The sequence below is a fragment of the Cyprinus carpio genome, chromosome A15 (assembly GCF_018340385.1).
Source record: "Cyprinus carpio isolate SPL01 chromosome A15, ASM1834038v1, whole genome shotgun sequence".
Classification (NCBI taxonomy): domain Eukaryota; kingdom Metazoa; phylum Chordata; class Actinopteri; order Cypriniformes; family Cyprinidae; genus Cyprinus; species Cyprinus carpio.
The window spans coordinates 4179292-4199629 of record NC_056586.1 but is presented as its reverse complement, the minus strand read 5'-3'; the positions used below and the strand labels follow the sequence as shown (position 1 = coordinate 4199629).

The window sequence follows — 20338 nt, the reverse complement described above, 5'->3', positions numbered from 1 at the left end:
ACCGAGTTTAGAGTGCCTCAAAGACAATAACAAATCCATTTTGATGACATTTTTATTGATTCTCAGATCTCGTAGGAAACAGAAACAGAAACTATCGTATTTGTACTTGTTTAAAAAACAGCAACAAAAAAGTAAAACTTTTATTTTCCACCACATGGCTGGTATGTATGCGTTTATTCCTGTTTTTCCTCTTCTTTTTTCTTGGAATCAGAGCCTTTTTGTCATAGCAGTAAACAATGTTTCCATTTTATGCTGCCCTCAGAAGTGCATGTGTATGTTTTCATCTATTTGCGTGTCAGTTATGTATAGCCATGAGAAAATGAGGGTAATAGAAGCATGTTTGTGCCTGGCTGAATGATGTCCACTTTTACGCTAGATATATAAGCCTGGAATAAAACTGAGCCACATGGAGCACTTTGCAAACGTTAAATGAGGTCAAGATAAGGGCAGAAGGAAGTTTAGTCTTTAATTTTATTCACGGAGCCCTCACAGCCATTCAAATAGCTACATTTTATCTTTATTCAGTGTAGTGTTGTCTTTCATCCAAGCAGTTCACTTTTATATATTTTTATGAAATAAGGGAATGCGTTGAGCTAAGATTTGGAGTTGAAGTGGTCTGAATAGACTGTTTTCCTCTAACAGCATCTTACTTGCTTGCTTTCTTCAGGTAATCTTGGTGCAGGTAAACCCAGGAGAGGCCTTCACGATCCAGCGAGATGATGGTCAGATTCAGTGTATCACAGGTAAGTTTTTCTTAAGTTTCTCTTGTATTAAGAAGGATTTCTGTGTAATTTAACCCATAATTACATTAGTCTACGAACAAGTGGCATTTCATTTTGCCAAATCACGAGTTCAGATGATTGTAATTGCCACTCTGAGACTTACCCCGTAATTGACTGCTGTTAAAGTGCTGATTAATACCTGTAAATTATTTTAATTGATTAGAGAAATTTGAGTCTCCTTGTTCCTAGATTCTTGAGGGTACCATTTTTTCTTTTTAAATGGTCGTAAGTAACACCCAGTTTCCTTAAATGCCTCTCTAAAGTGTGAACTATGGTATAATTTTCCTCTTTAGTCCAGAGTTTAAATTTACATGGAATACAACTAGAATTTTCTATTTTGGTAGAGTAAAACCAGGTATCCCCTTATAAAAATACTTTATTAGGTCCCAGTTTATGACCCTGGTAGTGATTTGGGGCATCTAGAAGCCCTTAAAGTACTTGATTCAGGAAACTTGTTGTAGCATTCCTGGTTGGGTCAATGTCCTGAATGTAAAATAAATATTTAACTAAACTACTGTGGTATCCCTCGACTGAACTCACTTTCTACACGACTACATCATGACTCCTAGCAACACATCCTCATTCACTAGGAGAGCCATCCAGTGTTGGGTCTAATTGCCGTATGTGTTGGAAGCTCAGTCACAACAGTCATCTAGTGTTTGGTGGGTCTCGGCAGGGTTGCAATGAGATGTCTTACACCCCCTCAGCTTGCGGAGAGCACTTTTTGTCTGCAGCAATTGTGTGGGATGGTGCAAACACGCTACAAACTGCCAACCTCCCTGATTGGCAGTTGGTGCAATAGGAAGAAGTGGAGTGTGACTGTAATTGAAAGATCACTGTGCCTTGGGAAGCTAATGATTATAAAAACAATAGCATCCAGCACATTATATGCGGTAAGCCTGATTGTTCTTCTCCTAGCTGGCCTGATTAGCTTGGCAAGGCTATGAACTTGTGAAAGTAAGCATTCTGCTGCATTGAAATGAGATTGATTTTATCATCCGGCTTTAGCATTTAACTGAAAACCCAATTGGAAATGGTAGCCAATTGTTCTGAAAACCTAAGGGCATCATTTTTTCTTTTGCTGTTATGACTAGCACTTAGAGGTTTTCTCGGGTCCTAAAATCTGTACCCGACCAGAATCAACCCGAATCACTTCTTAACCAAACCCCATGTGCATAAATTATTTTTTTTTAAAGAAAAACCCGACCCGAGACCGACCCAATGAAATTAGACCTGAGTCTGAACCAACCCGACGGCATTTCATTTCGAACTAGACCCGAACGTAAACGGCATTGACTTGTGTACAGCCTGCAGCCCCACATTTGATTTGGATGCTTCTCCATTACTTTGATTTATTTAACATTTGTTCAATTTATTATTAGGCTACTTTAAATTAGTATTTTCCTGATGGATCTCATATCTATAAGATGACTTCTTTGTGCGAGGTTACAAACGTATTCTTCTTTTCTATGTGCGTTCCTCACTTAACATGAAAGTAGCCTACGCATTCAGGATAGTTTAAAAGAATTCGGGTCTAATCAGGTCCATTTGGAAAAAGCGTGTTTATTTTAACCCTCTGAGGTCCTGGGGGTTTTGGGGGCCTGGAGAAGTTTTGACATGCCCTGACTTTTGTGCTTTTTCAGTTGCTTATAAACATATACATGGCTAAAGTCTGAATACGCTATAATCAGTACAAACTGGGCTACAATAATATGTAAATAGCATGTATGTACATGATTGTGTTTTTGAGAAAACAACGTTTATGCGTGGTAAGTAAAAAAATATTTTTTTTAAGTCACTGAAATAAGGTCATAAAACACATACAGAACATTTGTTCACAAGACTGTCAAACCTGGAGCATGTAGCCTAGAATGTTTGCTTCAAAATGATGTGAAAATCATCTTGTTTACTCACTCACAGAAAACAGTAGATTGATTTAAATTTTTCTAAGACACTTTTTGTTTAGAAAGGGCATATGTGAGTAGGCATGATTGACCATGAATATTAGTGTGATTCACACCTGAGAAGACAAAGGCTCACATAATGAGCTGCATAATGAGCCTTTCAGCCAGGTGTGTGACTGAGAGGGAAGAGTTACAAGAAAGAATGTGAGCACAAAATAAATGTTTATATTTTTATGTTTGTAGTTTATTTAGACTATATTTAATTATCCCACAAAATAATTTGAGATTCACTTGCAAGTGCAGTTAAACAGTTTATTAGGAACAATCAAAGCTGACCTCAGAGGGTTAATAGTAGAATATAATAATAATAATACTTTTACATGATTAGTAGTAGTAGTAATAGAGCATTATCCACCATTATCCACTACAATTGTGTGTGTGTGTATGTATGTATGTATATATATATATATATATATATATATATATATATATATATATATATATATATATATATATATATATATATATATATATATATATATATATATATTGCACTATTTTGCATTATTTTGGCGGAAGCTTTGGCACAGCAGTGGCGCAAAACACATCATCAAAGACATTTTATGTTGTTACATTCATTATGGCCACCAGATAATTATTGGGAAACAAAATATGGAAAATAACTTAAAATAAGTAGAATTACTGGAATATACTGGAATGTTTGAATTTTAAAGTTATGTAGATTTGGAATTTTAGGCCAGTGACTTTTCTTTATCAGCTGCACTACATAGCACGATGTGACTGAAATAGAAACCCCTTAAAGTTGCAGTGAAACAGAAATAGTAACAGATCTTTTCTTCTGAATTGTGACATACATTTTATAACAGATTATCCAAAGACAAAAATGTAGGCCGGGACTTTGTTTTATCCATTGGTTGGATTTTGAGAGATGGGCATTGCACTTAAAAGTCTCAGTGAAAGAAAAAAAAATGTACTTGGAAGAATTGTTCAGACTACAGTCTATAAAATGCATGAATTTATCAATACATGGCAGCAACAGGAATAGTTCTGTCATCATTCACTCACTCTAATCTGGTTCCAAACCTGTTCTTATGTTAAACACAAAAGACGATACTTTGAAGAATATACTGGTCACTTTTTCCCCCAACCACTTACAGCAAATTTGGATGTCATCCATTTACAATTTAATAACAAAATGTTCTTATGAGCCGGATGTCTTGATTGAACCAGTCTGATTGATTCATTAGGGTTAATGTTCCTGAATAAGTAGTGTGCTTCCTTTTTGCATTTTCGCATTCACTGAAATGGCATGGAAAAGTATATTAAAATTTTGGCTTTTGTTATCTGATGAGGGAATTGCTAAATGTTATCACTGTGATGCACAATCTTTTTTTTTTTGTCTTTTTGCTTTATTGAATTAAAGTTTTTTTAAAAAAAAACAAAAAAAAACAAAAAAACAAAATGTAATTGATAAGATATAGCAGCCATAATATGCCATTCTGAACGTGTTTCAACACAGTCTTCCTGTTGACACATGCCAAGGTCTTTGTGGGACATAGAATCCATTCCCTTTTAAAAAGAGGGGCAAGAGCTAAATTTAGACGCAAGCTTCACATCTCTCGGAGAGGAAGGAGTTGATGAGGAAGAGTAGCGTGAGGGCGAGTGGGGCTGCTGTGCACTGGTCTGTCACTGGAAGCTGTTGTCTGTCAGTGACGTGAATGGAGTGATGACTCACCATTGTGGGAGCTGAGGCAAGAGTGTGTGTTTGTGTGTGTGTGTGTGTGTGTGTAACCCATAACCTTAGAGTGAGCTGGAGGTAATGCTAAAATACACAGGATAAACCAGAGGGAACTGATTTGTCCCTCTCTTCCTGATTTCTTTTTTGGTCCAGATAGGCGTTTGTTCTATTTCTGAATTAATTCATGTGTTTTCAGTAGCTGCAAGTACATAAATACCACACACACAATACAGAGCTTTATAATGGTCTGTTTAATAAGAAGCAGCAGCCTTACGATGGGAAGAGTGAACGTAATTTAAGATATCTCATACTGCCAGGAGTGGGCTTTGGTTGAGAATGACATCAGAGGGGTGAAACTTGTTAACACAGCCCTTTAACATCACAGCCCTAAAGTTTCTTTGAATGTTTGCCACCCCAGATGTGGATATTGGTGTTCAGCCTGTAAATGCCATCAAATTGATTTGTGCACACTTATTTGTTTGTGTTTTTGTCTCTTGAGGACTCATGTAGGATGTTGGCCAGGAGTTTCCAGTTACTAGCTAGAAACATACATCTGACTAGCCGGACTTACGGACAACAGTGCTGTAACAATAGTTTTTTCTTCATCACCTCTTTACTTTTCATTAATGTTTTCTAAGCATGAAACGTGGGCAACCTGCAACACGTCTTAAACAGTTTGCTTGCTGAAGTAACATTTGATTGTATCTCAAAAAACAGGCATCCATCTGTTTGGCTGTTTGTTCAGATGTTCAGTAGGCTCACTCTTACAGCGGGAGCACATTTCAGTGTACACGTGACATGTTCTCACACTTTCTTTCAGTGCTCTCAGAGTTCTTTAAAAGAATGTTGCCTATGATTTGTTATATGTTCAGAATTGACTCAGGAAGTGTTTCTGAATGTGGCTTTCTTACAGTTATACTGTGTCTTGCATTGGAAACGCAAATCGTTCCAGGTTACCTTTATTTTACATATTATACGATGAAGCTTTAGCTAAATTGTGTAAAACGTCTTTCTGCTTTATTTAAAACAAAAGAGTGATTGGGAAGGTCAGGGACAGTTTGAATGCAAGGTTTATCGTGACTGGCAGCAGAATATCATGAAGACTCTTTTGGCTTGTGCCAGTAAGCAATTACAACCACCTGGAACACTTTATTAACTGCAGAGAAAGATCCCCGCACAACACTCTAGCATTGTTGGAGTGAGTTGACTTTGTTCCCTCCACTTCTTCAGTGTTTCATCATCCTCTTCATCTCTCATCATGAGTGCTTGCTCTCCCTGTGATGCCATTTGCAATGATCCACATCTGGCACTTGGTGTGTTTTCCATTCCGGCATTCAGACGTCAAAGTGCGGACAGTCATGGTCTGATCACATACTCCAGGAGACATCACACACTTTACTGTTGACTCACTGCATGCTTGTGCGTCACCATAAACCTACCATTGTACTACCATCCTTTTTTGTTAATACTGTGGTTTTTGCAATTATAATATATTCATGTTCTTTGAAGAAATCATTCTTAGCTGTAGAGTAAATCGACAAATTTCACATGGCACTTTAATTCTCAAGTATGAGCTTTTAGTAATAGCAATAATTGTATTATCAAACGCCATAAATTATCATGATATTACAATCAGATATCATCAGTCCAATCATGCATTGGTAAATCATAATCATGACACAAGTTAAAATTTTGAAATACTCAGTCATAATTATGAGATAAAAAGATGAAATTGACAAAATTGCAAATTATGAGATAAAACAACCATTATTATGAGACAGCGAGATATTTTGCTGTGGTTTTGTCTTAATTATCTTGTATTTTCAGTTATCATAACTGACTTTTTGTCAATTTCAATTTTTGTGGATTTAGATTTGTGTCATAATAACGGCATAATTCATAATTGTGATTTAGTATGTCATAATTTTGACTTTCATTTCATTATTATGATTAGTAACTCATAATTGCAATTGACATAATAGGCGACTTTGTGTAATTGCAATTATGTATGTAATTATAATGTTGTAATAGTGACTTTCATAATTATATTAATTGATTGATGATTGTCATAATTTTGACTTTTTATGTCATATTTATTACTTGGGATCTCATAATTAACTTTATTAGAATTATGACTTTGCGTAAAAGCATGATGTTGCGTAAATGGGATTCCATTGTGTACCATGGTACAGCTGCAATATTTTGTAAGGGTTGTGAGGCCAGTAAGACTATATTTTTAACAGCTAAAAATGAAATACTTTGAACAGACTATGTGGTAGAGCAGTTGTGTTCATGGTTGTGTCTGCTGTCTGATGTGTGCGTTGGCACAGACATCTTCTGTGTTATGTTTTTTGGAAGGCATTATAGTGCATTTATGTGTGTGTGGGTAGGAACATTCCCTGTTAGTGGACATTTGTGTGGGTGTATTTATAAGGAGTTACTCGCTCACCGGAGCAGCTCGGATGCGACTGAAGCCAGTGGTGAGCTCTCAATACTGTGACCTGATCTATTCATCTATCCAGAGAAGCCTTTACTAATGTCACCATGTTTGGATAGTGTGGCTTTATTACATCAGCACTGAATTGTGTGTAGAGCTCTTCTCTCTCCCACAAAACATAAAAAGGCAAAATCACTCATTTGAGGCTAAACAGAACCATTGTTTGCCCTATAGGCTAACATCAAAGAACATGTTAGTCTTTGTTTCAGGCTCATTTGAGACTAAACAAAATGATTGTTTACCTTCAGGTTGGCAATAAAGAGTTTTACACACAGATAAATTTATGCACTGGGGATGCACCCATGTATAAATTGACTGAATTTGAATTCATTTGAGTTAAAATTATTTTATGAAATTAAAAGCACTCTGAGTGATATAACACCTAAATCTACCTCAGCAGAAAATGAGTAGCCTGGGACAGTGGCCAATTATAATTAAATGGCCATTATATAAAAATATTTGACCACAGAGAATGCTGCAATTGACCAATCAGAATCAAGTACCTCAGAGAGCTGTGTAATAAAAATGTTTTTCAGAAAACATCAGACAAACACCATATTTGTTCACAATTTAACATGCAATATTGTGTTTCACGTGATTTAGACTAGCTGTTTTCAACTCCAGTCCTCGCGCATATTTTGCATGTTTCTTTTAACTTACACACCTGATTCAGATAACCAGCTCATTAGAAGAGAGCTATGTGAATGAACCATGTTCGACTGACATGATCCCTACACAGTGTTCACTGCTCCCTATGCCCTGAGCAGGGGAAATCCTTTGAAGTTTACTTCTCTTCGGTACATTAATTCATGGATTTGCACTGCGCTGCTGCCTGCAGTGTCTTCACACACAGATGAAACTTACTAGAGAAGTGTGACATAATATACCTTTTGTAAACAAAGACAATTTAAATTCTGGTCTTGCACACTTTCATGCCCTTTGAATGGTATATACAGGCGAGGACTGGAGTTGAAAACTGCTCCTTTAGACCTGCAGTGTGATGCACTACAGAAAAAAAAATGATTTATGTATGATGCTCAGGCTGATACAACTTACTAATGCAAATAATTAAAGTTGAAACATAAGTAGCTACATACCATATTGTAATGTACATCTGAGAGAAGTGGATTATTGAATATATATATAAAAAAAAAAAAACTTGGCCAGCTACTTTATCCATTGGATGGAGGTAGATCTGAATGCAAGCTTTCCGTCATTTGTAAGAAAGAGGTCTCTCTCTCTCTCTCTCTCTCTCTCTCTCTCTCTCTCTCTCTCTCTCTCACTCTCTCTCTCTCTATATATATATATATTTGTGCGTGTGTATATATGTGTATATATATATATATATATAATACATACATACATACATAAACACACACACATATATACACAACTGGTTTTGGCTAACATTAATATGTTTAATTTATGTAACAGTGGTTTTATGTGGGGTTCTACTCGGGATTCATGAATGAACCTGATGCATCTGTATATGTGGGGTCTCTGCAGAAAGATTGTAATGTATATTTGTTTATGAATTCACTCTCAGTTTCTCCTGCACACGCTTCATTCACTGAAACTGCAGTCCATAGTTTTTGGAATGAATGAGTCGATGACTCATCCCACTTTGCCAAAGCCTTTAGGGATGAAGGGAGAGAGATATAGAAAAAGAAAGATGGTTTGGAGAAAGATCCTAAAGCTTTTTTGTTTATGTGATGATAATCCTTCAACAATTAGATGGGTGCAGGGTTCAACAAGCTTAATAAAGATGCTTATTTTATATCCTACATGCATGTACACATGTGCATGCCATGTTGTCTTTGTGTAACTGGGGCAGTAAAGACAGATTCTATGTACTGATAAATCTGTGTGGGCTTTTGAAATTAGACAAGGGAATTATCATACCCCATTGAATACAGTCCAAGGAATGAGAAAGAAACCATATTGTCCCAGTGAGCTTGACTTCACCCAACCTTTCTTTCTCCATCACGTTATTCTTTGAAGCATCACAAGAGGAGACAGAGGGAGGTTAGCCAAATCGTTTCTTGTGTTCCATAAACATCACTGTGGTCTTTTCCTCCCTCCGTGCATGTAGACGGATGTCACTCAGTCTATCGGGCTGTGACGGGGAGCTTGTTATGCCACTGTGCAGGATGCAAATAAAATATTTAGCTTACAAAAACAAGAAGAGACTCCTTGTTAAATTGCTGCTTACTTCAGAGGAGGGGTGTTGGTCATTAAATTAGTATTGTGTAAGCATAAATAGTATTTTGGTAATCCTTCTATCCAGTGGTCGAATTGTAATAAATTTCAGGGGGTATGGTGTGGTCATTTTCTTTTTTTGGTGGGGCGGGACAAGGTGTTCCTGTAGCTAGTTTTACATAATGATTACAAAATCACACATACAGCACAATAATATAATGTAGGGGAATGTCTTTAAATTATAAACAAGAAAAAAATCATACCTTTTCTGTTGTCTTCTTTTTAAAGAACTTCAAAAGTTGCACTTGCGCATTTTGCGAAAAATGGCGAAAATTTGCTTCTGTTTTTGAGCAGCTTGTTACAGTACGGAATTCTGATTGGACAAGCGCCGCTATTTAGTTTGTGAATTATCATAAGTAGAGAAATTTAACATTTAATTTGCATGATAAGTTATACATAATACAAATTATTTATCTAAAGGGGATGGTGGTTTTACCAAGGGGATGCTTTTTGTCATTTTTTTCAACTGGGGAATATATACCGAGGTGATCTGCTGCTTGATATGGTTAAGTTCAAGAAGGAACACCTACTCTTAACAAACAAAACAGCAACTGGGTGACCACCAGAATAGGTTTTATCAGCTCCTCAAGCTTCTATCTCACCCTAACCCTAATCCTTTATGTAGGTTTAACTGTGTGTCACGGTGGCAGCAGGCTGAGTATCGGCGCCCATATGTTCTTTTCCATGGCCAATTCCTCCAGCTCTTCCTGGGCAATATCAAGGCGTTCCCAGGCCAGCCAAGAGATATAATCCCTCCAGCATGTTCTGGGTCTTGCGCTTCTTTAATTACCATTGATGATTAAAGGAAGACCACTACATTGTATACATTGTACATTGTATCTCTCAAGTTTCGGATCTAGAACTGAGAAATGGAGAGCGCATTGGGACTGTGTGTCTGGATATTAGCTGAGGATGAGATTGTCGACAACTGAACTAAAGTGAGGTTGTAGCCTAGTTTTCCTGTTTTCCTGTTCATCTGTTGGATTTCAGTTGAGTGTTTGGAGCATTTACTGAACATCCTGAAGATCCATCAGCCTTAGTGAGCAGATCTTGATGTTGGCTTTCATATTAGCCAGTCCACAAACTGTGTTTTAGAGTTGCTGAGTGATAGTTTATGTTCAAACTTGTCGGTTCTCGGTTCTCGGTCTGAGAGAGAAAGAAAATATTTAAAGGGGTCATATGATGCTACATGCACTTTTGCAAGTTGTTTGAACTGAAATGTGTTTTGGCAGTGTGTGTACACAACCACCCTAAAATGATAAAAACCCACCCAGTGTTTTTTTTTTTTTTTAATCTGCTCAGATCTTTACCCCTTTCTCAAATCGAGCCGATCTCAGATGCCTGTCTGTGTGACATCACAAAAACAGGCCCCTTCAGCACAGACTGGACTGGTGTCTTACCTTAGACCCGCCCTGAGTGAGCTGTCATCATTCCGCCATTGTTTCACCGCCGGAGCAGATATAAACAAGAATGTCTTTTAAGCAATTGAGATGTTCTATTGTTGGATGTAATAAAGAACATATCAGTTATCATTTACTCCCAACATCTGATTTGCTGAAGACGCAGTGGATTCAGTTTGTTTTTGAAGAGAATGCGCCCCCGATCTACCTAAATGCATCTATTCGCGCAAATCATTTGTGATCCAGCTTCACCTACAGAAGAAGTGTGTAAGGTTTTTTTTTTATAATTAGCAAGTTTCACGATGAATGTTGCTTAAGTAAACAGTCCCTCAGAGAGCAGCTTGGAAGAGAGGGGCGGGGTAAGCATAGCTCATTAACATTTAATGGATAATGCTACAAAACTGTGTGCTCTGAAAAGAGCTGTTTTTGACGGAGTAAAAAAGGTGTTTTTACACTACCATTGAGAAATTTTAACCAAACTTTGTTACAGACTTTTCATTAAGACCCTAAAGAATCATATCAACTTGTGGAAAATGGGCGTCCTATGACCCCTTTAACGGCTGTTTATTCTCAGAACAGAACTGCCTGTTTGGAGTTATTCTTGGCTCAGTGCGTGTGTGTTTTTCTCGTCCTCTACGTGTTTGTTGATGTTTCCTCTGGAAGGCTGGCACTGGGGGTCCACGTCAGCAGAACAGCAGACCGTTCATGCTCTTTAGGGTGGGTGGGGGGGGGTGGGTCTGAAATGAGAGAGAAAGAAAGAGAAAGAGGGAGGGGGATGTGGCCTTTTGTGTCTGATCTCTGTCTCTGCTTGTGCGTCAGTCTGATGTAAAAGTGTGGGTGTCTTTTTTTCCTTTCTAGCCCATCCCCCTTTTTTCCCCACACATAGCCCATCCTTCTTTTTTCTTCGTAGCCGTTACATCCTTTTACGTTCCTAGCCATCCATCTTTTTTTGCACTTCATTCATTGATTCTTTCATTGATTCATTCCTTCATTCATCAGTTTGTTTTTGTTCATATGTATAATGTGTGTGAGATAGTTTGGGTGGATTACACAAAAAGTGTGTGTGTATAACTGGGAAAGCCTGTCTTGCACAAAACTGGGAAAGCCTGTCATGCACAAAACTGGAATCAACGGATCTATGACTCCCCTTGGCAGAAAATTCAGACGCAGAAGGATGTGACATTAGCATCTTTCCATGCCCCGCCAAACCATATCGTAAATCAGAAATCGATCGTCTTACTCAGGAGGGTCTCTGATGCAGAATTGGATCAGGTTCCTCCCACGCTTAGGGTTTTTTGGCTCTGAGGTGACCTGACGCAGGGCCGTTAGTCTGAGTCATTAGTCATCAATTAGTCCGCTTGAGTCTCTCCTAAAACGGGCTTCAAAGCCAGCATAGCACTCCACATCAAAGTGAAGAGCTAATAGTCCTTTATGCTCTTTGTACTACAAGGCTTATTATAAGACAGGCTAATGATTTTATTAGGATGCATTATTGAGTAATGTTGTTTATGAGTAGTGCTGTTGTATTTTTTAAATATTAACATTAGTGGTTGACCGAAATGGTGTTTTAAAAGCTGATGCCGGTATCTAAAGAGCAGGGTGTTTGTGTAGCTCAACCAATGACGCGCTTGAGATGGTGCAATTTGTTTGACTGGATTATGGGAAACAGGGAGTGTGTTCAGGAAGCCTGTCTAAAAGCATTCATAATTTTTACAATTCCACGTTTGGCCACTAGTGGCGCTGAAAATAGAAACTGCATGTATTTTGTTTCTGCAGATTCATTCTTGCGTCTGTGAAAACAAAATACTGTGATGAATGATTGACTCTTGAGTTGATTTTTGAGTCAAAAGTGTACAGCATGACCAGTCTTATCCCGGTCATTTGACCAGTTATTTTTTCCAGTAAATCAAACAAATACAACACGAACTATGTAGACTAACCAATTTAAATGCATACAACTTAAATTTACTAGGATTTACTCTGATTTAACAATAAATTACAAGTTAACTCAGTGTACTCACTTGACTGGTTGTTCATATGAAATGTTATCATGCAGGGCTCTAGACAAAAACAAAAACAAAGCTGATTTAAAATTAAAGCTGATACTTTGTTTATTGAAAGGTAACAGAGCACAAAGCTTATTGTGATTATTGGACTGCAGGTGCACTGCAAATAATATGAAGTTCTAATGTGTGATATTGTTTCAAATCATGAATGGATAAAATCCAGGGTAAATTATCTTATTACTGTATTACCCCAATGGCAAAAGAAAAATATCCACAGTAGTGTTTCTATGACTTTACAAAAGAGAAAAAAAAAAGTGTTAAGCAATATTTTTTTAAAAAATGAAGATTTACTACAGTATGTTAATAACTGTGGAAATGCGCCAACATATTCTGTGTAAAGGGTCTGTTAATTTCATTGCATTTATGCCACCTCTTAAATACATTAAAGAAGTTTGCAATAATTTTAGTTTATTTAACAAAATGTCCTTATGTTTATAGCAATGTCATTTTTCCTTAATATTTCTGCTTAAAATACTGAAAGAATTGCAGACAGAACCATTAGTGAACATAATCATTAAATTTGATGTTTCCTGTCCCTATTTGTTGTGAATGATGTTGTGTTATCATTATTTTAAAATCAACCTATTTCTACATAGTATTAAACTCTTATTTCCCAAACCCATAATAACAGATGGCAGCGCGTCCACACGCAGAGACTTCTCTCTGTCCTGTCAGAACGGTGTTTTCATGTTTTTTTTTTTTGTCTTGTAAGTCGCAGTCTTCATCGCGTCTACCTGTCTTTAAGCGCGCATACAGTCGTGATTTTCTGCTGGATGTCGGCAGAACCGCATTTTTAGAGTTAATCTCCGCGCACACGGAACAGCTGCAAGATCTCGGTCTGCTCCGGAGGCCTACACCATCACCGACCCCCACTGCTGCATCTCGCCCATAGTGGAGGCGCTGCAAGCTGCGTGAGAGGAAGCAGAAGAGGGGTAAGCGTGGAGGTATCCGGGCTAGGCTAACGGCTAACCCACACAATCCATCTATCCCCACCTTCGTACTGGCTAACGTACGGTGGGCTTTGTGTTCACATCAATGACGCGTGGTGCCGCGATGCAATAACACATACAATACAATACAATACAATAACACCACATACCCCCAAGAGTACTCAGAGACTGTCACTGCCTAGATCACCAAGTGTATTGATGATGTAACAGTCACAAAGACCATCACTGTCCGGGCAAACCAGAAGCCGTGGATGACAGGGGATGTCTAAAGGTTAATGAGGACGCGGAACGCTGCCTTCAGAGCTGGAGATGAGGTGGGCCTGAGGACAGCTAGGGCCAACCTGTCCCGTGGCATCAGACAGGCTAAGAGACAGTACTCCAGGAGGATAGCCCATCGTTTCAGCGACAGCAGAGACACTCTGAGCCTGTGGCAGGGGATACAGACCATTACGGACTACAAGCCCCCACCGCGGACCTCTGACAGCAACATCTCCCTGCTGAACGAGCTGAACACCTTCTTCGCTCGCTTTGAGGAACAAAACAGCACCACTGCACAGAAGACTCCACCTCCTCCTGGTGACCAGGTGATGACGCTGACCCCAGACAGCGTGAGGAGATCCTTCAGCAGGATCAACGCACGCAAAGCTCCGGGTCCTGACAACATCCCTGGGCGTGTACTGAGAGACTGTGCAGTGGAACTCACTGATGTCTTCACGGACATTTTCAACATCTCACTTAGTCAGGCTGTTGTTCCCACATGCTTCAAAGCTACCACCATCATTCCAGTCCCGAAGAAGGTCCCGAAGAAGTCGTGTTTATATTGCTTCAGTGATTTTGGTCTTGTTGCAATTATTATGATGTTCTTTGAGTGGTTTGTATTGATAGTTATGAAGTATGTCATGTCTGCCTCCCTGGACCCCTTCCAGTTTGCACATCAGTCCAACCGCTCGACCGATGACGCCATCACAACTGCCCTCCACTCAGCACTCACACATACAGACAAAAAGAACTCATACGTCAGAATGCTGTTCATAGACTTCAGTTCAGCTTTCAACACAATCATACCTCAACAGCTCATTTACAAACTGGTCCAGCTGGGACTCACTGTGCAACTGGCTGTTGGACTTTCTGACTGGAAGACCTCAGGCAGTACGGGTCGGCAGCAACACATCCAGCACCATCACACTGAACACTGGGGCCCCCCCAAGGATGTGTGCTAAGCCCCCTCCTCTTCACGCTGCTGACCCACGACTGCACACCGTCACACAACTCCAACCTCTTTATTAAGTTTGTGGATGACACGACTGTGGTGGGTCTCATTAGCAACAGAGATGAGACAAACTACAGGAGCGAGGTGAGCCGCCTGGCCGGGTGGTGTAGTGACAACAGTCTCTCTCTGAACGTGGAGAAGACGAAGGAGATTGTTGTTGACTTCAGGAGAGTGCACACTCAGCATGCTCCTCTGACTATCAATAGTGCGACTGTGGAGAGAGTGAGCAGCACCAAGTTCCTTGGTGTGCACATCACAGAGGACCTCTCCTGGACCGACAACACCGCAGCACTAGCCAAGAAAGCACAGCAGCATCTCTACTTCCTCCGCAAACTGAGAAGAGCTAGAGCCCCGGCCCCCATCATGTGCACCTTCTACAGAGGCACCATCGAGAGCATCCTGACTAGCTGCATCACTGTGTGGTATGGCGCCTGCAACGCGTCCTGCCGAAAGACTCTTCAATGCATAGTGAGAGCAGCTGAGAAGATCATTGGTGTCTCTCCCCTACCTCCAGGACATTTACGGAACCCGTCTCACTCGTAAAGCCCTCTGCATTGCAGTTGATCCCACTCACCCATCACACAGCTTCTTCAGTCTGCTGCCATCAGGGAGGAGACTGCAGAGTCTCCAGGCCAGGACCAGCAGACTGAAGGACAGCTTCATTCTTCAGGCTGTCAGGAAGCTGAACTCGCTTCCGAACTTGCCCCCCCTTCAAGTGAACTATGACCCCCCCCCCAGGTTCCACTCCACCCTCCCACTAACGTACGATAAAATGCACCAGTCACTTTGTGCAGCATTGGTCTGCTCACTACCTTATTCAGCATAGAACTGACGTCATTCTACTACCTCTTCAGTCAGTTAAATAAAAGAACTGCGCTCTCTTTTTTTTTTTCTTTTTTTTTGCACTACAAATTTTTATTTGCACTGTTTGCACTGGTTTGCACTCTCTGCTTTGTGCTCTAACTTTATTTTTATTTTTATTGTATAGTGATTTTAGATTTTATCTGTATCTATCTGTATTTTGGGCTCTAGTGTTATATGTATGCATCATGGGTCTGAGAGTAACGCAATTTCAATTCTCTGTATGTATGTACTGTACATGTGGAAGAATTGACAATAAAGCAGACTTGACTTGAGACTTGACCCAATAAAATTCCTATATGGGGCTGATTTGCATAAACATCAGAACGCAGTTGATGTCAAATATAAAATTCTAGAGTTACTCCGATCGAAAAATCAGACATTTCTGTTTTGAAACTGTCACCAACCACATACACACTCATTTATACACAGCAACCCACTTTGATGCTGATTATAGAGCAGCGACGGCTTGTGCGCGCCGTAATTACTTCCAGCAAGCACTTGCTGATTATGTGAGTTAGTCTGTTCATGGAATGAAAACAGCCACGATCTGGGCGAGGAGGATGTGAACTGAGAGCTAATACAAGAGTGACACATGATGTAGAAACAAGAAGCACTAAACCACCTCATGTTTTTGTGTTCATCTGACATCCTTGCTGTGTGTTGGAGATATGATGTTTACAACAATCTGACCAATCGAATGCTGTGTAGATCAGTTTCCTGATGCTCAGGTGGAACGCAAGGGTCCTCGGCTAATGGAAATGTTAGGACAGGACTCACCTGGCTCTGACTAGATTAATAAGGTTTGTTTATGGTCAGGTTGAGCAGTGCAGGTCAGTGTGTTCCTCCATTATGCTATATGCAGGTGCTTAGACCCAATTTTATCTTTTCATTGTGTTTCTCCCGGATAGATTGTACAGATAATAGCGCTGCTGTTTCCACGAAAGTCAACATCAGAGAAGTTTGTGGAAAATGTGACTTGAATAGTGATCTAAATGTTTAGACTGAATGGTCATTTAAAATTCTGCTGTCGTCCAACTATCAAAAAACACAGGAACAAATATTATATTATAAATGTATAAGTTGATTTTCAGGGTATTTTTTTTTTTGTGTTTTTTCTTTGATTAACATTTTTGACACAGACAGCCGTAGGTTTATTAGGCTGCTGTCTCTTTAACACAGAATGCAGGGATCTAATATACTGACACACATCCGATTTCTTTCTCAATTTTTTGTTCAAGACATAACTGACTGTCTTTATGTAAATACTCATGAGAACAGAAATTTTGACACATTATTTGTCTATCTATCTTGTATTTTATTTTTTATTTTATTTTTTGCCCACAGAACAGCATAATTGCGGTATATACTAACAGTAATTAACTTGACCATCCCAGCCAGACCCTGATCCACAGTCTGTAATTGTAGTACAGAGGACTTTTACCTTTTACCTGTGACTGACAGATCTAGTCTGGAAAGGTGGAGTTAAAAAACCTTTGGACTAAAGAGAGGGAAGAGGACGAAAAACAAATACAAGCTTACACACACATTTCTATTCTTCATGGAAGACTGTTATTTTCTCTGCTGCTTTGCCCTTTAACCATGAACTCCACCTGCACGGCAGGACAGAGGGCTGTGTTTACCTTGTGTCCTTTTGCGTTCGCGTGTGTGTTTGCTGTCCTTTGCATCATCCAGCTCTAACAGGCTCTACGAGTCTTTTGTGAAAGTGTCAGATTGCAAAGGAATGCATGAAACAACTGATCTGTAGCTGAGTCGAAGTTTTTCCTGCACAAACACTAAAACTAGACTCTAGCTTTTTATCAACTGCTATGCAGACACATTTAGCTCAGTGTGTTTCTTTACCCAGCTAAGGAAACGTCAGGAATTGTTTGCACTGACGTACTAAATATGCTTATCAATGTTGGGGCAAAAACTAAAACTCTTTTTAATGTGAAAGTGAACACACAGCAGTAAATATGACCCAGAATGACAGTTTTTCTGAGCTGCTTTGTGTTAAAGTTCAATCAAACATTTAAATTCATCATCATTGTTATTTACTCACACTGGTCAAAGAGTGTCTAAAATAAAGAAAATGAAAAATTTATTTTAAGATTCTTAGAAATACAACCATTGTATAAATGTTGGTTCAATATTATATATATATAATGGCAGTTAATAATGTCTTTAGTTTTACCATTCGTTCAAGCCCGAAAGGGGAACAGAGTCACGTGACAGACACAGTGATGAAGCTCCTATGTGTTTGCAGTACACAAGCCACGGATGGTTAAGACAGCTGACTGTACTGTGTGACCCTGTCTCTCTCTCTCTCTCTCTCTCTCTCTCTCTCTCTCTCTCTCACACTCACACGCTCACACACTCAACACGCAAAACTCCGCATTTGAACAGTCAACAGCAAATACTTCAACTAATAACAAAACATACTTACAGTAGCTGATTCAGAAGCGCCAGATTGTCGTAGCATAGTCAGAATTCCCTCCTCTCCTAGGTTCAGAAAATGGTCGTCCATAAAATAAGTTGCTGTTCTGTTGTAATTAATCTTAAATATTCGTAAATGCATCTACTTCCGGAAGGCCAAAAAAAAAGCTTTTGCTTTCGCCTAGATACACACAGCATCTCCCTGACATGGCTGTTTCAACACCAACTGCGGTTAATGAAACCACGCCTTCTTTCTTTGCATGAACTTTTGGGCGGCATTACGCAAATTTTCCCACATAGTGACATAGAGATGTGGGGGCATGTTAGAACGAGCCGTTTTAGGGGGGCATGGCAGAGTCTTTTAAAACTCTTAAAAAGAATATCTCTTAGGATTTGAGACTTTAGTCTTTGCAACTTTACAGATCTTTTTTATGTACCAAGAGCTTGTAACACTCCAAAGCACTGTACTGTACCTCAGATCACGTGTTGCACTTTGAAGCTGCTTTGAACCAATTTGTATTGTTTAAAGAGCTATAGAAACAAAGGTGACTTGACTTGACATGGTGTGTGCTTGACAATTTTATATTTATTGTATCAATAATGTTTCCTCTGCAGGTCCTGCTCAGGTTCCCATGATGTCCCCAAACGGTTCAGTGCCTCAAATCTATGTGCCTCCTGGATATGTTCAACAGGTGAGTCATAACGGAACTAATTTCATATTATTTAGTTGTTATTTTGGTTTGGTCAAAAGGATGCAATTTTCTTTTTCATTTAAATCTCTATTGCCCTTTTCCAAACTTAAGCGCCCTACCTAACAGCATTTTCAGGCATTGTAGGCACTGTCAAAGTGAAGACTGCTGCCTTAGGACACATTCTTGCCTCCCTATAAAAGAGCTAGATGGAGCACACTGGAATACAGTAGATAATTCAGAAATGCTGTACATTTCAACAAGATATCAAAATCTTTACCTCAAATTGGGCCACAAGTACGGTATGTGCAGTATGCCCTGTGTAATTTTCTCTCCATCTTTCCATATAGATCATTGAGGAGAACGGAGTGAGGAGGGTGTTGGTCTTACCTCAGACGGAGTTTCATCCGGGAGGCCATTCCCCGCTTCACCACCCGCCCCCTCCACCGCCCCATGCCCACCTGCAGGCCTTCATCCCCCACCCGCACATCATGCACCCTCACCCTCACCTGTACTCAGGCATGGCTGGAGGAACCGGAGATATGAACCCCCAGTACATCTCCCAGTACCATCCAGCACACACGACCATCTACTCAGAGCAGGGTCAGTTTACACACACACACACACACACACACACACTTTTGCTTTACCAAATGTAAGGGCAAAATGCTGTGCCGCTGCCGAATCTTCAAGGAAAAAATATAGGCCTATATTTTAGCTGAGTTATGAACTCTCAGAGAGGGAAAGACTGAAAAGCTGTGAAATATGTTGCCAGTAAATAGTCAACACAACAAAAACAAAATCCTGTAGGGAAGACTTACCTTTACCATAGATTATGCAGTAAGCTATAAATGCACAATGCAATTTAAAAATTATAAAAAAATAAAAATAATAATTTATTAATTAATATAATTAAGTTTAATTATTAGCAGCAATTTAGTTAACATGAGAAGTTAATATCGGTCATGTATCCTGTATGAATATTAATATTCATTTTAATATTAATACATAAAAATAAATTAAATCAATTGCATGTAGTCTTTTTGAATGAAATATTGAGTTTTGAGTTAAGTATTAGAGTATTAAGTTTTTCAAGTAAACAGTCAGTAATAAAAAGAAAATAAATAAAAATAAAGGCAGTGATATTTTTTCTTGATAGCATTGCTGTTTTATTAATAATAATGACATAATTAGTGTTATTGTTAATTTAAACTAAAACTACTGAAATAAAATAATAATAATTATATATACATATACAATGCTAGAAGAAAAACTTAAACTTAAACTTAAATGAAAATTAGACATGTTGCTTTGGCAACTAACTAGTACTAAGTACTAAAATGAATAAAACTAAAACAAAAAATGAAAGCTAAATAATGATAATAAAAATGGGAGTTATTAACAGTTATTATAAACTAAATTTAAATAAAAAAATAGAAGAAAAAATTATTGCTTTTTCAGGCTG

General features: G+C 38.8%; 1 protein-coding gene across 3 annotated transcripts in view; it reads left to right on the top strand.

The window, feature by feature from the left end:
• Nucleotides 1-20338, top strand: part of LOC109051825 (fibronectin type-III domain-containing protein 3a-like) — a 71867-nt gene that overhangs the window by 30748 nt on the left and 20781 nt on the right. For all 3 annotated transcript variants that reach the window (XM_042770804.1, XM_042770805.1, XM_042770803.1), the window contains 3 exons: nucleotides 668-743; nucleotides 18800-18876; nucleotides 19224-19476. In XM_042770804.1, coding sequence (XP_042626738.1) covers nucleotides 668-743; nucleotides 18800-18876; nucleotides 19224-19476 — 406 coding nt within the window. The remainder of the gene's footprint in view (nucleotides 1-667; nucleotides 744-18799; nucleotides 18877-19223; nucleotides 19477-20338) is intronic.